The sequence below is a fragment of the Dipodomys merriami genome, unplaced genomic scaffold, assembly GCF_024711535.1.
Source record: "Dipodomys merriami isolate MVZ:Mamm:240054 unplaced genomic scaffold, mDipMer1.0.p SCAF_174, whole genome shotgun sequence".
NCBI classification, from domain to species: Eukaryota; Metazoa; Chordata; class Mammalia; order Rodentia; family Heteromyidae; genus Dipodomys; species Dipodomys merriami.
The window spans coordinates 2,149,266-2,168,679 of record NW_027203093.1 but is presented as its reverse complement, the minus strand read 5'-3'; the positions used below and the strand labels follow the sequence as shown (position 1 = coordinate 2,168,679).

Sequence of the window (19,414 nt, the reverse complement as noted above, 5' to 3'; positions counted from 1 at the left end):
ACCTCCCCATCTGGTGCTGAGAACCCATGCAAATGTCTGCTAGCAGGAGCAGGGCCAGAGCGAGTCTAACGCTTCCTGGACATACATGAGGTGGCTCTGCTGAGATGACAGCCCATGTGCCACCTGTGCCCCCTGCCCTGAATGGATGCACCGTGGGAAAATACATCGGGGGGGGGGGCGGGAAAGAGTTGTCTTATTGGTAACCAGGGTCCCCTCAATAAAAAGCTGTGAGCACCTAACCGTCTGTGGCATCAGGTGGGGCCTCCCAAGGTCACACAGCCCCGTCCAGTGATCAGCACGAGGAAGCACACAGAATACACAGCGTAGAGCATGTCCATTTATAGAGCTCTGCTATCTTGTCTGTTCATTTGTGTGTATATATTCTCTGTGAAGGGGAAAAGGAGGACCCTCATATAAAAATCCAAAATACACTTCTATGAACAACCCTCAGGGCCAAGTCCGAGTGTGGCTATGAAGCAAGCCCCAACCAAGCCAGGGGACGCAGGGCTGGGGTGAAGGCAGCAGGTGTGTGGGCTCCGAGGTGCTCCTAGACCTGAGACACAGCCCGGCCCCTAGCCTCCTCTCTGAGCTACTGAGGCAGTGAAGGCTGCCCCAGGACCGCATGCCTTGCCGGGGCCGGCCCTCCCCTGGGGGTGGGTGAGACAGGCCACGGGCTGCCTGGGCCTCTAGGACACACCGGGATCCTTGGCTTTGGGGGGCTCGGCGCCCGTCAGCAGGGAGATGGTGGGGTCATCCGTGTAGTCATCCCCTTCAGAGAAGTAGGATCCCTCCCCCAGCTCAAAGAGCACAGGCAGGTCGCTGCTCCCCGTGTCCACAGCATCAGGGTCCAGCAGAAAGAGGGGCTGCGCGGTGTAGTGTACCAGCTGCTTCCCTGTGGGGCAAGGATCAGGATGGTGGAGGTGGGAGAAGAGGGGAAGTGGATGAAGGAAGGGGAGTGGGGCTCAGGGCTCAACTCACCTGAGTCAGGGTTGCTGTTCTCGGCCTCAAGAGACCTGGGGGGCTCCTGGGGAGACAGGAGCTCCTGGATCTGTGTAGGAGAGGGGTCCAGTGAGGGCTGCCGCCGAGCTCCCCCGCCCCCCACCCTGCCCGCCTACGCACGCTGGTCAGGCTGCTGTCAAGGTCAGGCAGGCTCATGTCGGGCATGGTCACCGAGGGGCTGAACAGCTGCCAAGGAGGGAGGGAAGTCAGGGCCGGCCGGTGGACGGGCGGGGAAGGGCGGGTGGGGGAGACCAGACTCACGTCCAGCAGGGCACTGGTGTCCACACTGAAGCCATGGCTGGTCAGCATGGTCTGTAGGTTGTCCAGGTTGGAGTCCATGGCGTCCAAGTGGTCACTGAGCTCATTCCTGACCCAGAGTGAATGGGAAGGTGAACCGGCGCCCCCACCCAGCCACCCCTGGGCTGGAGAAGGGCTCCCCTCTGGTGTGTCCCCCCCACAAGGCCACTCCGGACGGTCCGCATGGGCTGTAGGATGGGGTGCAGCAGCAGCTGGCAGAGGCACTGGTGAGCTTGAGGTCCTCCAGGGCGGTTGAGGTGAGGGCAGCCTGGCCCGCAGGGAGTCTGGCTGCTGGAGGCCCTGGGGGCCTGGCTGGGAATGGTGGGGGTGGGGGTGGGGATGGCGGGAGGGACTCAGGGCTAGAGACGGGAGGGACTCAGGGCTAGAGACGGGAGGGGGGGGGCAGTGTCTAGCCACTGTAGTCAGGAGGCAGTGAGGAGGGAAGAGAGGCTGAGTTGATGGGGGTGGTCTGTTGTATCTCCCTAGGGCTGCTTGGAAGGCACATGGCTCTGGGTTGCCTGAACCGAGGGTAAAGCCATTGGGCTGGTTCTGTGGGTGGCCTGAGATCCTGCCTGGCACTGATGGCTAGGCCAGGTGGGGCCAGGTCTTGACCACAGTTGCTGGACCACGCCCAGGGGCGTGAGAGAAGAGGCCCTCCCCTGGGTAGAAGAGTAGTGCCGTGCCAAGTTGATGTCTGGGCTATGCTGGAGGGGCCCGAGCTCTGGCAGAGCCCTCCTCCCTCCCCGGGGGCAGCGCTAACCCTGGCTGGACTCGGCCATGCAGAAAGGAAGAGGAGGGGCAGGGGAAGAGGCGGGCGGCCCCAGACATCTGTGGAGCACGAGCCAAACTGCAAGATACAAAGACAAGAGCCCCCCATTGCAGGCGGGGGCCGGGGGTCGGAGCCCGCCGTCCTCGCTCACTCAGCCTCTCGGTTTTGGCTGAGTGTTGGGGAAGGGGGCCCTGGCTCACCGTCTCCGGCCCCAGGTTTAGGAAGCTTGACAGATGCAAGGACCTTGTAGCTTACGCAGCCGGGGTGGGGGTGGGGGGGGTGGGGAGGGCAGTGTCGAGGGGGGTCCAGAGGGCCAGGACTCCCGGGACACCAGACAAGGCCACTCTGCCTGCACTGCCACATGTGCTTGGCTCCTGGTACTCTTTTTCCCTAGCTCCAGCTCTTTCGCGGAATAAATTCACCCTGCTTACACCAACCAATCCTCATATACTCAGGGCATGGGGTTTTTTGAGCCACCCAGTGCCAGCCCTCCAGCCAGAGTGGGCTGAGCAGAGGCTCGGGCCGGGCGTCCGGGGACAGCACTCACTTGTCCAAGCAGGCTACACTGAGGCACTTCTCAGGGGTGGAGGGTAAGTGTGCGGGGCTGTGGGCTCTGGTGTCCACGGGGGCGGTGGTGGTGGCGGCCGCAGCGGCAGGCTCATTCTCTTGCAGGATGGAATCGATGAGGGCAGTCGGGGACAAAGGGGTGTCCACAGAGGGTGGGTGTCCAGGCCTTGCTGCCTCCATTCGGGGGCTCAGAGGTGGGCTTGGGGGCTCCTCCTTGACACGCACCGGGGGGCTGCTGGACAGAGTCCTGGACACGCAGGGATGTTAGCAGGAGCTCCAGCAGCCCTGCCCACTCCCAGCTCTACCCTGGCTGCAAGTGTCACGCTCACCTTGTGTCTAAACTCCTGCCTGCGGAGGCCAAGGGGCTGGCAGGCGCCAGCTCGGTGATGTCGGAGATGATGGGTCCAGAGCTGGTGACCGCCTCTGGGGTGTAGAGGCTGGAGCTGCTGTAGGCTGGGGATGGAGCCTGCAATCAGAGGCCGAGGCCACATGCAGAGTGAGCCTGTGGCAGCCTCTGCCACACAGCACCCTCTCTGCACATCTGGTGGCAGTCCCGAGAAGCCTGTGGCTCACCGAGTACGGGCCTGGGCCATGAACATGCTCTAAGGAGTACTGCCGGCTATACTTGGGCACAGAGTGTGCTGAGCTGCTGTCACTCAACATCAGGGGGCTGCAGGGAGGGAGCAAGAGTCAGCTGCCTGCCTTGGACCTTGAGGGTGCCCAGGACACAGCAGGCAGAGGAGACAGAGGCCCGGGGCTCGAGCCAGCAGTGCGGGCATTCCCAGCGCCTCACATCTTTCTCTTCACCCCCAGGATCCGGTTTGACTGCACCAGTGAGATCAGGAACTGAATGAGCTGTAGGGCAGAAAGGACACAGTCACCCTGGCACCCTGTGGGGAAACCCACCTGCCACCAGCCTTGCCTACCTTGTTGACCACTTTCTGCTGCTGCGCGTGCTTCTGCCGCAGGCTGGCCACCTCTCGCCACAGGGCCTCGTTTTCACTGCAACACACCAGAGTCAGTGGGGCCCAGGCGCCAAGACAGCCCCTCCAGACAGCCTCTACCCCCAGCCAAGTGCAGAGGAGAGTAGGGAGGGGACGAGGACCGGAGGGAGGGCTGGGCCAGGTGAGGGTCTGCTGGCATCCTTGTCCTCAGCTCCACTGGGTTTCCAGGGGAGATAGGGGCCAGCGGCTCACACCTGTCATCCTAGTTACTCAGGAGGCTGAGATCTGAGGATCCAGGTTCAAAGTCAGTCTGGACAGGAAAGGCTGTAAAACTCTTATTTCCAATTAATTTAATTTCCAATTAAAAAATCTGAAAATGGGGGTGGGTGGGAGATGGGAAGGGGAAACAAAGGAGGAGGCAACAATGCTTGATAAGAAATGTACTCATTACCTTGCCCATGTAATTCTAACCCCTTTACATGGTATTTTCACAATAAACAAAAATACTTGAGACAAAAAAAATCTGAAAATGGCTGGATGCTGGTGGCTCACACCTGTAAAATCCTAGCTACTCAGGAGGTTAAAAGCTGAGGACTGCGGTTCAAAGCCAGCTTGGGCAGGAAGTCGGTGAGACATTAATCTCCAATTAAGTACCAAAAAAGCTGGAAGAAGAGCTGTGACTCAAGTAGCAGAATGCTAGCCTTGAGCAAAAAAGCTCATGGACAGTGCCCAGCCCGAGTTCAAGCCCCAGGATTGGCACATCACACACAAAAGAGGTCCAGTGGAGTCACGTGCAGTGATCACACCTGTCACCCTAGCTATTCAGGAGGCTGAGATCTCAGGACTGATGTTCAAACCTCAATGAAACCCAACTCTGATCTTTAACAAGGAAAAAGCTGGAAGAGAAAGTGTAGCTCTGGTGGCTCACGCCTGTAATCCCTGCACTTGGGAGGCTGAGATCTGAAGACTGGTTCAAAGCCAGCTGGGGCAGAAAAGTCCCTGTGAAACTCTCATATCTAACTTTGTCAAAACTGGAAGTGGGGGACTGGGAAGGTGGCTCAGTGGTAGAGCGCTTGCCTTTCATGCCTGAGGCCCTGGGTTCGATTCCTCAGCACCACATAAGCAAAAAGAAAAAAGCCATGGCTCAAGTGGTAGAGTGCTCGCCTTGAGCTGAAGAGCTGAGGGACAGCGCCCAGGCCCAGAGTTCAGGCCCCACGACCGGACCCAAACAAAACAAAACAAAACCCGGAAGTGGCTCTGTGGCTCAAAGTGGTAGAGCATTAGACTTGAGCAAAAGCAGCTCAGGCACAGCGCCCAGGCTCTGAGGTCAAGCCCCACAACTCACAAAACCAACCAACCAAACACAAACACAAACAAAAAAAATAAGCGATATAGCATTAGTTATGAGTGGAAAAAGCTGAGCAAGGACTTGAACTTCCCAGTACCAGAGTGGAAGAAAAGGCTATTGGAGTTTGATCGTGACTGTTAGAATAGCGGAAAGGCTTGCCTATTGAACCCCCAAGATCTTAGCATCAACGCTAGCTGAATCCTCTCGGCCTTCTTGGAGGTCAGCCCTCAACCACCAGCTATCTTTGTCCCCATTGGAGCCTAAGGGACCAGGCTTGAGAAGGTTGCAGAGCAGCACATAGGAGTGCCCGTTTCTCAGGGGTGGCCTTGTCTGCTCCACGTCTGGAGACGTGGAAGGGGGAATGAGCTGCAGGACAGCTCCCGTTCAGCACGTACTGCCACATACTTTCATCTTTTGGTGTGTGTGTGTGCTCACACTGGGGCTTGAAGTCAGGTCTTCTTGCTCTGGCTTTTTTGCTTAAAGGTGGTAGAGCCAGAGTCTCTCTTCTGGCCTTTTGCTGGTTAATTAGAGGTAAGAACCTTGTAGATTTATCTGCCTGGGCTGGCTTTGAACTGCAATCTTCAGCTCTCAAGCCTCTTGAGTAGGATTACAGGCATGAGCCATAAGCACCTGGCCATAATGCACGTTAGCCGCTCTGGTGGGCTGCAAAGACATGCTCCTGCCAGCTCTCCCGACAGAGCTGATCCTCTTGCTACATCCTGACAAAGGCCAAGTCTACCTAGCAATCCGTAGGTATCACAAAGCCAGTGCTTTTTGCTGTCAACAGCCTGTGGTCTGAGCCAGGGCCTTCTACCACACAGGCGTCAGGACTTTTCACGAGCTGAGGGTGATTCTTGCCCCAAAATGGGCCAGAGGAGACCTCGTGCCGGTTTCTCACTGCCATACATGTGTTAGGCTGCCTGCTGGGGTGTTCTCAGAACAGGTCCTGGCTGAGGAGGGCTTACAGGGCTGGTCCTTGAGTGGCTACACACTTGCAGGATGGATGTTTGGTAAAGAGCTTGAGTTGCTCCCTGTCCCCAGGTCTGGGGTGCAGGCAGCTGGCAGTGGTGACACCCTGTGCTGAGTAATGTTGGGACAGCGGGAGCCACTGAAAACAGAAGCAAAGGGGCCAGGCCTGAGGACTGCCTGGCCAGCTTCTACAAGCCCCTCTTCAAGGAGGGTCTCCAGGGCATAGTGTGTGCGTGAGGAGAACCAGCTGGCCCTTGCTGTAAAACCAAGGGCAGGGCTGGGAATGTGGCTTAGTGGTAGAGTGCTTGCCAGCATGCATGAAGCCCTGGGTTCGATTCCTCAGTACCACACACAAGAGAAAAGGCTGGAAGTGGTACTGAGGCTCAAGTGGTACTAGCATTGAGCAATAGAAGCTCAGGGAAGGGACAGTGCCCAGGCCTTGAGTTCAAGCTCCAGGACAGGGAAGAAGAAAGAAGGAAGAAGAATGGAGAAAGAAGAAGGAGTTGAGAAGGAAGGAGAAAGAGGAGAAAAAGAAATAAAAACCAAATGGAGGGGCTGGGAAGGTGGCTCAGTGGTAGAGCACTTGCCTTGCATGCATGAGGCCCTGGGTTTGATTCCTCAGCACCATATAAGCAAACAAAAAAAAAAAAAAAAAGAAAGAAAAAAGAAAAAAGCCAGAAGAGGCGCTGTGGCTCAAGTGGTAGAGTGCTAGCCTTGAGCGGAAGAGCTGAGGGACAGCACCCAGGCCCAGAGTTCAGGCCCCAAGACCTGACCCCCCCCCAAAAAAAAAAAAACAAAAAACCCAACCAAGGGGAGGCGAACTTCCTGGAACTGACAGCCTGGCGCATGCGGATGCAGGGGACCTCCCACTCCACGCTGTGTGGAGGCTCTGTCAGAGGGAGCTGGGGGGGAAGCGGGGACAGTGGCCTCTCGCCCTGCCCCCAGCTGAGCCCGCAGCACTCTGGAGCCAGCTCCAAAGGAGGACCTACTGCTTCATGGCCAGGAGCTTGGAGTCCATACACTCCTGCTTTCCCTTCATCAGCTGCACGTCTGTCAACAGCTTGGTGACGCTGTCCTGGCGGATCTTCACATCTTCGCTCTTCAGCGTGGATATCTGGGGGAGGGGCCGAGTGGAGTGGGGTCAGAGGGACAGCGGCTGCAGGTCCCTTCAGGAAGGGGGGGGCTGTACTCAGGGCCGGTGACTCACACTGGTTACTTTCCTCTTGATGTTCTCTAGGAGCTGCTCCTGGCCCCGCAGGAAGCACGGGTGCTGGAACTCGGTGTCATCTCTCTCTGGTTTGACCAGGCCACCCTGCTCAATGTGGACCACTTTCCGAAAGCCATCTGTACATGCAGGGGAGGGCAGGTCTGTCTAAGTGCTGGGGACCAGACCCTCCAGCCTAGCCACTGCCGGGGCGGGTGAGGGGCTCTCCTGGGGAAGAGCGTGCAGCTCTGGCCAGCGTCCACCTGTTTCTGCAGTGGTTTTGCCTCTGCTTCACACGCTGCCCCTCTAGTGTGGGCAAGTATAGCTAGGGCTGCACATTCTTCCCTGGGGCCCCTCCAGAAGCAGGACATTCTCAGCTGCTCAAGGCCATGTCCTGGTTCACCCAGGACCCCACCGTGCTGGGAGTCTGCCACCCAGGTCACAGCCCGGCCGTCCAGACCCCCTGGAAGACCCCCCTCTTGGTGGGCACTCACACATGTTGAGCTGCCGCACGAAGCTGGCCATATTGTTGTGCTTGAAGTACTTGGGCAGCACCTCCTTGGCGAACTGGCCCTGGTCAAACACATGGAAGCTGTTCCCGCCCTGTGAGGAGACGGGGGGGGGGGGGGGGGGGGGGAGGGGGCATGTTGCAGCAGTGAGGACAGCTGCCCGTGACCCGAGCCACCCGCCCCGACTCCCCGAGCGCAGAGCGGCAACGTGGCCAACGGGAGCTCAGCCCAAGACCTTCCCTGGTCTGCACCCTGGCCATGGCCCACACAGCAGAGGCAGGGTCTTCTTCCCTAGCAGTTCCTGGTTGCTGGGTTTCCATTCATGAATGACCACAACACTGTGGCCATTCCCTAGAAGGGATTGGCATTTAGCCTTCATTAGCAAATTTTCCTTAAGAATGGCTAAGATTCCGAGTTGAGGCAGCCCAGGAAATGGGCTCCAAGTCTCAAATGCAAGACACACAGTGTGCAGAAACACAACCTCACTCTTGGCACGGCTGTCCCTTCTCAGCCACCCCCCTCTAGAATGCAGCCCAGGAGCCACACAGAGGGGCGAGTCAGGGTGGGAAGGTCTCTCGGGGGCAACAGGAAGGCACTTTGACGGGTACCCATGGCAAAGGATAGGGGGAACAGGCTTCTTCGGGCTGGGGATGGGAACAACACGGGCAGAAAAAAGCAGAAAGAGCCCATGGTTAGCACGACAACTTCTCAACACAGTGTGGCAAAGCTAAGCATTAAAAAGTGGGGTTGTGGACTCCAAGGACCAGGAGAAGAGTGGCAGGAGCTGAGCGGGCATCCAAACAGAGCAAAGCGCCTCCTCCAGAGCGGCTGCAGCTCACCGCGAGCAACAAGCTCCGCACATGACCTGCCGTCCCCCTTTCTGCACAGCCGTGAAAAGCCACCGCTGCAACTGTAGTGGGAACACTGGCAGGAGCTGGAGACATTCGAGGCTCAACACCGGCTGTCTGGAAGCTCACTGAAGCTTCACAAGCAAGGTGGTTTTGCTCTCCAGTGTCAAAAACCTTTTCTGTAGAGATGTTTGTGAGAGCATTTAGAGGCATTTTCCCCCCTTGGTGCTAGTACTATAGCTTGAATTTGGTGCCTGGGCACTGTCCCTTAGCTTTTTTCTTCTTTTTTGTCGGTTGTGGGTCTTAAACTCTGGGCCTCAGCTCTTCAGCTCAAAGCAAGCGCTCTACCACTTGAGCCACAGCACCACTTCCTGTTTTCTGGTGTTTAATTGGATGGAGATAAGAGTCTCACAGACTTTCTCCCCGGGCTGGCTTTGAACCCTGGTCCTCAGATGTCAGCCTCCTGAGTAGCTAGGATGACAGGCGTGAGCCAGCGGCGCCTGGCTGCTTTAGTTATTTTTGTGTACTGGGGATTGGACTCAGGGCCTGAGCACTGTCCCTTAGTTTTTTCATTCAAGGCTAGCATTCTACCACTTGAACCACAGCTACACTTCATGGTTTTTGGTGGTTAATTGGGAGTAAGATCATTATGGACTTTCCTGTCCAACTGGCTTTGAGTTGTAATCCCTGCACCGCAGATTCCTGGGAAGCTAGGGTCATAGGGTGAGCCCCTGGCACCTGGCTTGCATTCATTGTTTTTGGAATAGGGTCTTGCGCGCATGCCTAGGCTGGCCTAGATGGCAGCCTTCCTCCTCCGTTTTATGCTCCCTCTATGGTAGGGATGGCCCATGCTGTGCCACACCAGCTGCTGGTTAAGATGTCCTCTCCCTAGCTTGGCCTCGACTGGTCTTGAACCACAATCCTCCCAATCCCTAGTTTCCATGTGGCGCAGATTACAAGTACCAGCCACCAGTGACCAGCAAATGCTAGGCAAGCACTGAAATTAGACATACGTCATTCCAGTCACTGCTTTTTCCTGTTTTCTTACTTTCCTTCTGGAACTCTGAACACATGGGACAGACTCCTGGGAACTCCGACACAATTTCCGAGCCTCTGTCTCCTCTTCTCAGTTCTCTGAGATACGGACAGTTTCGCCAGGCCCACCGACTTTCCTCCATTTCCTCCCCTTTGCTGCTGACTCTCTTCAGGGTTCTTTAGTTACCCTAATTTTGGGTTCTGAAATTTCAATTATGTTATTACCTGCATATTATGTTTTCTTTCTAAACTTTGCTTAACCAGGCACTGATGGCTCACGCCTGTAATCCTAGCTACTCAGGAGGCTGAGATCTGAGGATCATGGTTCAAAGCCAGCCCAGGCAAGAAAGTCTGTGAGACTTTTGTTGTTGTTGTTGTTGTTGGTTGCGGGTCCTGAACTCTGGGCCTGGGTGCTGTCCCTGAGCTTTTCAGTTCAAGGCTAGTGCTCTACCACTCAAGCCTTCTGGTTTTCTGGTGGTTAATTGGAGATAAGTCTCTCAGACTTTCCTTCCTGGGCTGGCTTTGAACTGCAATCCTCAGATCTCAGTTTCTTGAGATTACAGGTGTGAGCCACCAACACCAGGCCCACGAGACACTTATCTACAACTAACCACCAGAAAACCGGAAGTGATGCTGTGGCTCGAGTGGTAGAGCACTAGCCTTGAGCTGAAAAGCTCAGGGACAGCACCCAGGCCCAGAGTTCAAGACCCATGGCTGAGAAAAAACAAAACAAAAAACAAAAATACTTTGCTTATACTCATTTTATAAATGAATACACTCAGCATCTCACACTCCTGGCTCATGCTCTACCACTTGAACCATGCCTCCAAACCCAGCTTTTTGCTACTTAGCTGGAGATGGACTTTCTTAAGATTCTTCTGCCCAGGCTGGCTTTGAGCTGCAATCTTACAAACTTCAGTCTCTGAATAGAATAGCTGCCATTGTAGGTGTGAGCCACCAGTTTCTAGCTCTTGAAGTATTTCCACAGTTGCCGCTTTAGTCTTTGACAAGATAGATAGTATTACAGCTCGGCCATCTCAGCTGCTGGCATCTTTTTGTCTTATGCTTTCCCGGTATGTTTGCTGTGTAGTAATATAGGTTTAGCCTATGGGTTTTTCCAAAAAGGAAAAAAAATGTGTTCAAGTCCTAACCCCTGGTACCTCAGAACGTGACCTTATTTGGAAGTAGGGCTGTTGCAGATGTAATTAGATAATATGGGGTCATACTGGAATAGAGCGGTCCCCTAATCCAGTAGGATTAATGTTCTTATAAGACAGTGACACAAAAGAGAATGCCATGTGATGACAAAGGCAGAGACTAGAGTCAGGCAGCTAAAAGCACAGGAATGGCCAAGGCCAAGAGCAGATATCACAAGTGGTAAGAGGCAAGCAGGAGGGGCTGGGAAGGTGGCTCAGTGGTAGAGTGCTCGCTTGCCTTGCATGCATGAGGCCCTGGGTTTGATTCCTCATAAAAAGCTGGATTGGCGCCGTAACTCAAGTGGTATGGCGCTCATCTTGAGCTGATTTGCTGAGGGACAGCACCCAGGCCCAGAGTTCAAGCCCACAATCGACAAAAAATAAAATAAAATAAATAAAAAAGAGGCCAGGAGGAGTCCTCTACTGTGGCTTTTGGAAATTACTGTAAATACTCCACCCTGTAATCATTTGTTGCTAGAACACAAATAACTCACTTATGTATATCAATCCTCGATTGTGTGATTTCAGTTTTTTGTTTTTGTTTGGTACCAGCCCTGGGGCTTGAACTCAGGGCTTGGGCACTGTCCCTGGGTCATTCTACTCAAGGTTAATGCTCTACCACTTGAGCCACAGCTCCATTTCAAGCTTTTTGGTGGTTTATTGGAGATAAGAATCTCCCGCTTTCCTGCCCGGGCTGGCTTTAACCAGGATCCTCAGATCACAGCCTCCTGAGTAGCCAGGATGACAGGCGTGAGCCACCTGCACCCAGCTAATCTCAGTAAATTTACCTCTTCATTCGATTAACTTGTAGACTTTTTTTTTGGATTTTTGAAGTAAATGATCATGCTATCTATAAATGGAGATGGTCTTTTTCAATCTGTATAAAATATTTTTTTCTTGCCAGTCCTGGGGCTTGAACTTAGGGCCTGGGCACCATCCCTGAGCCTCTCTGTGCTCAAGGTTAGTGCTCTACCACTTGAGCCACAGTGCCACTTCTGGCTCTTTTTTGTTTATCTGGTGCTGAGGAATCAAAACCAGGACTTCATGCATGCTAAGCAAGCATTCTACCACTAAGCCACATTCCCAGCCTCAAATCTATTTTTTTTTTTTTTTTTTTTTTGTCGGTTGTGGGGCTTGAACTCTGGGCCTAGGAGCTGTCCCTGGGCTCTTCAGCTCAAGGCGAGCGCTCTACCACTTGAGCCACAGTGCCACTTCCAGTTTTCTGGTGATTTATAGGAAATAAGAATCTCACTGAGTTTCCTGCGAGGGCTGGCTTTGAACCATGATTCTCAGATCTCAGCTCCTGAGTAGCTACGATGACAGGCATGAGCCACCAGTGCCCAGCCCAAATCTATTTCTCATACTCCAATTATAATCCAAAATTAAGTAGACACTCTATAGTCTTTACAATCAAGCATGTCAGCATATTATTAGAAAAATATCCCCTCCACTCTTCTGCTGAGTTTCATCAGGAAGTGGTGCTGGGGCTGGGAAGGTGGCTCTGTGGCTCAAGTGGTAAAGACTAGTCTTAAGCTGAAGAGGTGAGGGACAGAGCCCAGGCCCAGAGTTCAGGAACCACCACCGACCCCCCAAAAGAGAAGATGATGAGGTTGCTCTTTTTGGTTTTTGTTTTGTTGGTACTATTAAGGGGGCTTGAACTCAAGGTCCTGCCCTCTTGCTTAGCTTTTTTGCTCTACCATTTGAGCCACAGCACAGCTCCAATTCTGGCTTTTTGGTGATTAACTGAAGAGAAGATTCTCGAAGACTTTCCTGTCCAGGGTAGCTTCCAACTGCGCTCTTCAGATTTTAGCCTCCTGAATAGCTAGGACGACAGGTGTGAGCCACTGGCGCTGGGCTATCCCCTACCCCCTTCTGTAGATTTGGTGAATTCAATCAGTTATGAATGTGGAACCGGACTTTCATTTTAAGAGTTACGATGGGCCAGGCACCAGTGGCTCACGCCTGTCATCCTAGCTACTCAGGAGGCTGAGATCTGAGGATCATGGTTCAAAGCCAGCCTGGGCAGGAAAGTGTGACCTTTTTTTTGCCAGTCCTTGAGTTTGAACTCAGGCCTAGGTACTATCCCTGAGCTTCTTTTTGCTGAAGGCAAGCACTCTACCACTAAGACACATTCCCAGCCCAGTGAGACTCTTATCTCCAATTAACCACCAGAAAACTGGAAGTGGCACTGTGGCTTAAGTGGTAAGAGAGCTCATCTTGAGCTGAAGAACTCAGAGACAGCGCCCAGGCTCAGAATTCAAGCCCCACAACCGACAAAAAAAAAGTCTGAAATTGTTCTTATCATTGTTTTTTCTGAATCAAATTTTCTTTCTCTTGCTGCTTTTAGAATTTTCATCAGTCCTTTTTAGCCATTTGATCTTGATAGACCTGAGTTGGCTTTTTTTATTCTTGTCCTACTCAGGATTTACAAATATTCTTGGATCTGTGGTCTACAACTCTTCAATAATTTCAGAAAAGCTTTGGCCATTATTTATGCCTACATCCTTCTCTCCCTTTTCTCCTCTGGAACGCTGTGTCAGACCATGTGCTATCCTAACAAGGCCCTAATTTCTTTCAATCTTTTCCTCTCTGTGCATCATTTTTATTACATTCTTTAGCCTGTGATCATTTCTTTTTTCTTTTTCTTTTTTGCTGGTCATGGGGCCTGAACTCTGGGCCTGGGTACTGTCCCTCAGGTCTTCAGCTCAAGGCTAGTGCCCTACCACTTGAGCCACAACACCACTTCCGGCCTTTTCTGCTTATGTGGTGCTGAGGAATCGAATCCAGGCCTCATGCATGCAAGGCAAGCGCTCTACCACTGGGCCACCTTCCCAGCACCCCCCCCCCCATGATCATTTCTCACACACACACTCTCTCTCTGGTGTTTAGGGTTGAACTCACAGCGTGACATTCCTGCATCATCTACCTCTTGCAGCATACTCCCAATCTTCCTACAGTTTTCTTTATTTAATTGGAGAAATAACTTTTTTTTTGGTCGTGGGGCTTGAACTCTGGGCCTGGGGGCTGTCACTGAATAATTCAGCTCAAGGCTAGCGCTCTACCACTTGAAACACAGCGCCACTTCCAGCTTTTTCTGCTTATGTGGTATGGAGGAATGGAACCCAGGGCTTCATTCATGCAAGCCAAGCACTCTACCACTGAGCCACCTTCTCAGCCCTAGAAATAACTTTTGATTTTGGAATACATGTAAGGAACAGAAAAGTTGGGAAGACATTATGTCAATGCAGTTCCCCATTTCCCCTCTACGTCCACCTTGCCTTAGTAAGGTACATCCGCCAGAAACATAAGATACAGTGCTTCAGTCACAGCTACTATGTCCTCTGCTCTAAGGACATCATAAAAAACAATAAGTTGACCTTCACGCCAGTCATCATACCTCCTTAGGTTCTCTGGGCTATATGACAGTCTCACTTCCCTAGGTCTCATGTGCTTTACACACTTATGTGTGCATGCGTGTGCAAGTACTACTAGGGCTTGAACTTTGGGCCTTGTGATTTTGCTTCGTATGCATTTTCACTCAAGACTGGTGTTTTATCTCTTGAGCCCTATCTCTACTTCCAGGTTTTTGCTAGCTATCTAGCTACTGCTAGTATACAATGCTCCTGCAATCTGAAACACAGTTGTCAGTGAATGACATCGTTGGCTTTACTTTTTACCATACCATCACAAGATTCCATATGTATACTTCTTTTTTTGGTCGTGGAGCCTGAACTCTGGGCCTGGGCGCTGTCCCTCAGCTCTTCAGCTCAACGCTCGCGCTCTACCACTTGAGCTACAGCGCCACTTCCTCCTTTTTCTGTGTATGTGGTGCTGAGGAATGGAACCCAGGGCCTCATGCATGCTCGGCAGGCGCTCTACCACAGAGCCACCTTCCCAGCCCCCGTATGTACACATTTATATAAGGCAGGAGGCAGGTGTATGACTCTGCTTATCTTCTCAAAAGGTTCTGTGATACTAGGTCAACAATTACAAGCTCTTTTCCAGTACCTACCACAGGCTCTCCATTTTAGTCCCCTCATAAGTCCTAAGACAAGACTGGTTATGTGCTCTAATTTCCTGGGCTCCCTCCCTGGCTGCTCCCTCCCTGGGTCCCAGTAGCGGGGATGTCTGTATGCACTTGCCTATGTTTCATCTGACCTGGGAACTCTGGGTGGCCTGGCTCTGCAGCTGCAAGGAAAGAGCAGGGCAATCAGTGTGGGGCATGAGGTAGAGCAGGTGCGGAAGGGCAGCTACCGCATCCTCTCAGGGATCACCTGTCCCTGTCTCAGTACTCCCCCCGCCCGCACTTTTTGTAGTCCTGAGGCCAAAACTCAGGAACATGGCTTGCTTATTTGGCTGGTGCTCTACCACTTAAGCCATGCTTCCATATCTGCTTTTTGCTAGTTTTAAGAGTTGGGGCCTAAAGCCGGGCGCTGGTGGCTCACGCCTGTAATCCTAGCTACTCAGGAGGCTGAGATCTGAGGATCGCGGTTCAAAGCCAGCCCGGGCAGGAGAGACCGTGAGACTCCTATCTCAAATAAACCACCAGAAAACCGGAAGTGGTGCTGTAGCTCAAGTGGTAGAGCGCTCGCCTTGAGCTGAAGAGCTGAGGGACAGCGCCCAGGCCCAGAGTTCAAGCCCCACGACCAACAAAAAAAAAAAAAAAAAAAAAAAAAAAGAGTTGGGGCCTAATAGAATTTTCTGTTTGGGGTAGCCAGAAGCCTCTCAGCCTCCTGAGTAGCTAGGATTACAGGTATGAGCCACTGGTGCCTGGCAATTCTGGCTTTTTTATGGTTAATTGGCGATAAAAACTTCATGGAGCCGGGCGCTGGTGGCTCACGCCTGTTATCCTAGCTACTCAGGAGGCTGAGATCTGAGGATCGCGGTTCAAAGCCAGCCCGGGCAGGAGAGACCGTGAGACTCCTATCTCCAATAAACCACCAGAAAACCAGAAGTAGCGCTGTAGCTCAAGTGGTAGAGCGCTCACCTTGAGCTGAAGAGCTGAGGGACAGCACTCAGGCCCAGAGTTCAAGCCCCACGACCGACCAAAAAAAAAAAAAAACTTCATTGATTTGTTTGCCCAGACTGGCTTTGGACTTTGATTCTCAGATCTCAGCCTTCTGAGTAGCTAGGATTATAGGTGTGAGCCACTGGTCCTGGGCATTTTAAAACTATAAAATGGAAATTATGGCACATACTTGACTGGTTATGGACAGAATAGTATAAATGCACAGAAGCTCAACCTTGTCTGTAACAGAGACTCTGAACGAAAACTGCTCTGCCATATAGCTTCTGACAGTCATTTTTGGAGGCTCGGTAGCCTGTGTATCATGTGTCATGTGTTACAGCCTGCTCCTAGGAGATATGGCCCCCAGCACTTTGCATGTACTGCCAGGTATCCAAGTGTGGGCCAGTGGGCCTGTCAGTTCCTGCTGGCTTTCTGAAGATGAGCTCACCTGGCTGTCAGAGCCAGACAAGAATGGCCTTGCCTGTCCCAGGGCTTCTGGACACAATCCATGGTCAAGGGTGCTGCTCTGAAATTCCTCATGTGATCTCATGAGGAAGACCTGAGGGGCAGCTCTGCCCTGTAGGCCACCCAGAGTCTAGGCCCTCCACAATGGCTGACTGACTGCCCTTGGTCACTGTGATCATCAGCCTCTTTCATCTCAGGGCTTCTTGGGATCTCAACCTACACTATTATCCCTCCTCCCCCAAAGAGAGTTACCACCAAGGTAGGACTAGGCTGAGGACTGAAGGAGGCAGGCCGGGAATAGGGCTTAGTGGTAGGTAGAGTGCTTGCCTAGAATGCATGAAGCCCTGGGTTCAATTCCTTAGTACTATGTAAACAGAAAAAAACAGTCGTGGTGCTGTGGTTCAAGTGGTAGAGCACTAGCCTTGAGCAAAAGAAGCTCAGGGACAGTGCCCAGGCCCCGAGTTCAAGGCCCAAGACTGGCCAAAAAAAAAAAAAAAAGGAATGCCTCCTCAAATTTTGTATCTGATACCCCTATATCTTGTCTCTGACCTTGAGGCCATCGTCCCCCCATCCCTAACTTCATGCTCAACTGCCCCAGCATTTGTCTGGCACAAAGTTTTGGACCTTGTGCTTGTTCTCAGGTACCCAGCCAACTTCTGGGACTGAGTACCACAATCAACCTTGGTTATAAGTAAGGGTAAGTGGGGTCAGGACTGGCTCTTTTTAGATCCATTGGATAGTGACTCATGGACTAGTTAACAGGTCCGAAACATCTTTTTTTGATTATGAACATGTATTCATCTTTTAAGAACTAGAAGAAAAATTTAATAAAAAATCATACTCTCTATCCAGGGGTAATTAAGATTCCTGCTCATGCTTCCTTTGAATCTTTTAAAACAAGACTGAATAAAATGACCACATAAAGTATTGGAACCACACCATCAGATTGTAAAACCTGCAAATTTTCCAGTTAGTTTAGATATTTTCCCCATTCTTGCTGCTCACAGAGACTGCAGGTCTCCAGAGCCACCCCCATCCTAGTAAGAGGCTTACTTGGAGAACAGAAGAGCGCTACACAGGGGGAGGAAGCCAGGGATTCAAGATACTGTGCAGGGATGTGGTAAAGGAGGCCCAGGTCCCACACTCCATTTACCTAGGCACACAGCCCTTCTGTAAACACTTCTGGGTACTACAGCTGGGGACACTTTGGATTCAAGGTGGAGGAATAACCACCCATGTCCATATCCGCATACTTGAGTGTATCCAAGCACAGATCTGCCTTCCGGTCACTAAATGGAGCTCCCAGTTGAAGCTCACTGCCCTCCAGGAACTGCCTGAGGAACACCTGTATTACTTTAAACTCTTCCTATTGGGGGGGGGGGGTTGGGGGTTTGAAACAAACACCACAAAGCTGGGGTCAGTGTGGTGGCCAGTTCTGTCTCCTTGGGGCAGGGCCACATAGAAGCAGACCTGGTTTAGCTCAGTTAAGGCTACAAGGTCTCCCTAGGTACTTGGCCTTGAGAATGAGCCTCCATTCTCATCAAGCAGAGATCACGTTTTGGGGCAGAATGGTGAGTTTTCCAGTTGGAAACCAAGCAGAACCTGAGGGTGGACTCCAGAACCTGCAGAAGCTCCGCCAATCTTGCTCAGCACAGATAGGGGCTTCCTTCCTCTTCTAGCCAGACCTGGGTTTCTGTGCTCATGGTCACGCCAGTCCCCACTGCTGTGTCTCAAACCAACAACAGCTACTCTGTCCAAACCAGATAGAACTCAACACTTCTGTTCTGCGCAGCCGCAGCTCCCCACCACCTTCTGGGGAGAACTTGCCAACAAGGTCCCACAGGTGATGCCACTCTGTGCCTTCCCTAAAACACCCGCGTGGGTCCTGGAAGAACGCACACCACCACTTCACCACACACCTCCTATTCTACAAGCAGAGACAGCAGACAAATTAGTTTTCCTAGTAGGATGGAGTTCAGAATATTCCAGAAGTTCTCTGGTGTCCACCGTAAGTGGACAAGGGCTCCCCTGAAGAGCTCCGGGGAGGCAGGCGCCGGTGGCTCACGTCTGTCATCCTAGCTACTCAGGAGGCTGAGATCTGAGGGTCACGGTTCAAAGCCAGCTGGGCAGGAAAGTCCGTGAGACTCTGATCTCTAACTAACGACTCAAAAACTGGTAACGGAGTGGTGGCTCAAAGTGGTGGAGCACTGAGCAAAAGAGCTCAGGGGCAGCGCCCAGGCCCTGAGTTCAAGCCCCACGACCGACTCCCGCCCTCCGCCAAAAAAAACAGCGCCAGGGAACAAGGCAGGGTGCGGGGGGGGGGGGTGCGGGGCGCGGGGGGACGGCCGGGAGCCTGCGGTCCAGGAGGAGGGCGGCGGCGCGCGGCTCCCCGGGGCGGGTCTTCAGGCCGTCACCCGCCGGCCCCGCACCCGGGCCTCCCGGGAACGACGTCACGGCCGGGGCCCCGCGAGCCGGGGCGGCGGTCCCGCCGGGCTCCGCGCCGCGCACAGCCCGCTGCCAGGCAACCGGAGGCGGGCGGCGCCGCCCGGCCAGGGCGGGGTGCCCGGCCCGGGGCCCGCGCGGGGCCCCGGGAGCCCCGAACCCCCCGCCCCGCCGCGCGCCGCCCGGGCCCGCCGGCGCTCACCGCTCCGAGGGCCCGTGGGCCGGAAGCCGAGTCCGGCGCGTCCCAACAAACTTCGGGCCCGGGTCCGCGGCCCCGGGGGCGGGGCGGCCTACTGCGGGGCGCGGGCCCGGGGGCGGGGCGGCCTACTGCGGGGCGCGGGGGCGCGGGCCCGGGGGCGGGGCGGCCTACTGCGGGGCGCGGGGCGCGGGGGCGCGGGCCCGGGCGCCCGGACCCCGGGCGGCCCCTCCCCGGGGGCCCCTCCCGCAGGCCGCCCAGGCCGCGCAGCCCCGACCCCTACCGGGCTCCAGCAGATGAGCGCGTCGGTGTCCGGGTCGCTCACGAGGGTCCACAGCTTGGTCAGGAACGCCGGGACATTGCTGGGGCCCGCCGCAACGGCGCCCAGGGGCAGGTCCATCTCGGACGAGGCGGACGCAGACCGGCGCGGTGGCGGCGACGACGGGCTGAAGGCTGGGCTAGTGGCGTCGCCACGCCTGCCGCCCGGGCCGCGCCGCCACCCGCTGCGCACACACGGCCCCGAGCGCTCGCATGGCCGCCGCCATCTTGCGACGGGCGCGCTCCCGCCGACGCCGCGCGCACGCGCGCAGGCACCATGGCCCGCCCCGCCCCCGGCGC

The 19,414-nt window shown here is 54.2% G+C and overlaps 1 protein-coding gene across 4 annotated transcripts; it reads right to left on the bottom strand.

The window, feature by feature from the left end:
- Window positions 1-324: 324 nt before the first annotated feature.
- Window positions 325-19,364, bottom strand: LOC138829616 (heat shock factor protein 1). Of its 4 annotated transcripts, none has more exons than XM_070026042.1 (15): window positions 19,080-19,364; window positions 7,592-7,700; window positions 7,101-7,237; window positions 6,883-7,007; window positions 3,559-3,634; window positions 3,426-3,487; window positions 3,206-3,302; window positions 2,962-3,098; window positions 2,613-2,879; window positions 2,057-2,143; window positions 1,261-1,366; window positions 1,120-1,185; window positions 979-1,048; window positions 698-892; window positions 325-385 (listed from the first exon to the last, which is right to left on the bottom strand). In XM_070026042.1, exons 1-15 carry the CDS (start codon window positions 19,194-19,196, stop codon window positions 339-341), a joined length of 1,698 nt encoding a protein of 565 aa, XP_069882143.1. In that variant the 5' UTR covers window positions 19,197-19,364; the 3' UTR covers window positions 325-338. The 4 variants fall into 4 exon arrangements, with proteins under 4 accessions (XP_069882143.1, XP_069882147.1, XP_069882145.1 ...); XM_070026046.1 differs by lacking the exon at window positions 19,080-19,364 and adding an exon at window positions 9,503-9,793; XM_070026044.1 differs by lacking the exon at window positions 2,057-2,143 and having other exon boundaries at window positions 19,080-19,363.
- Between the last annotated feature and the right edge of the window lie 50 nt (window positions 19,365-19,414).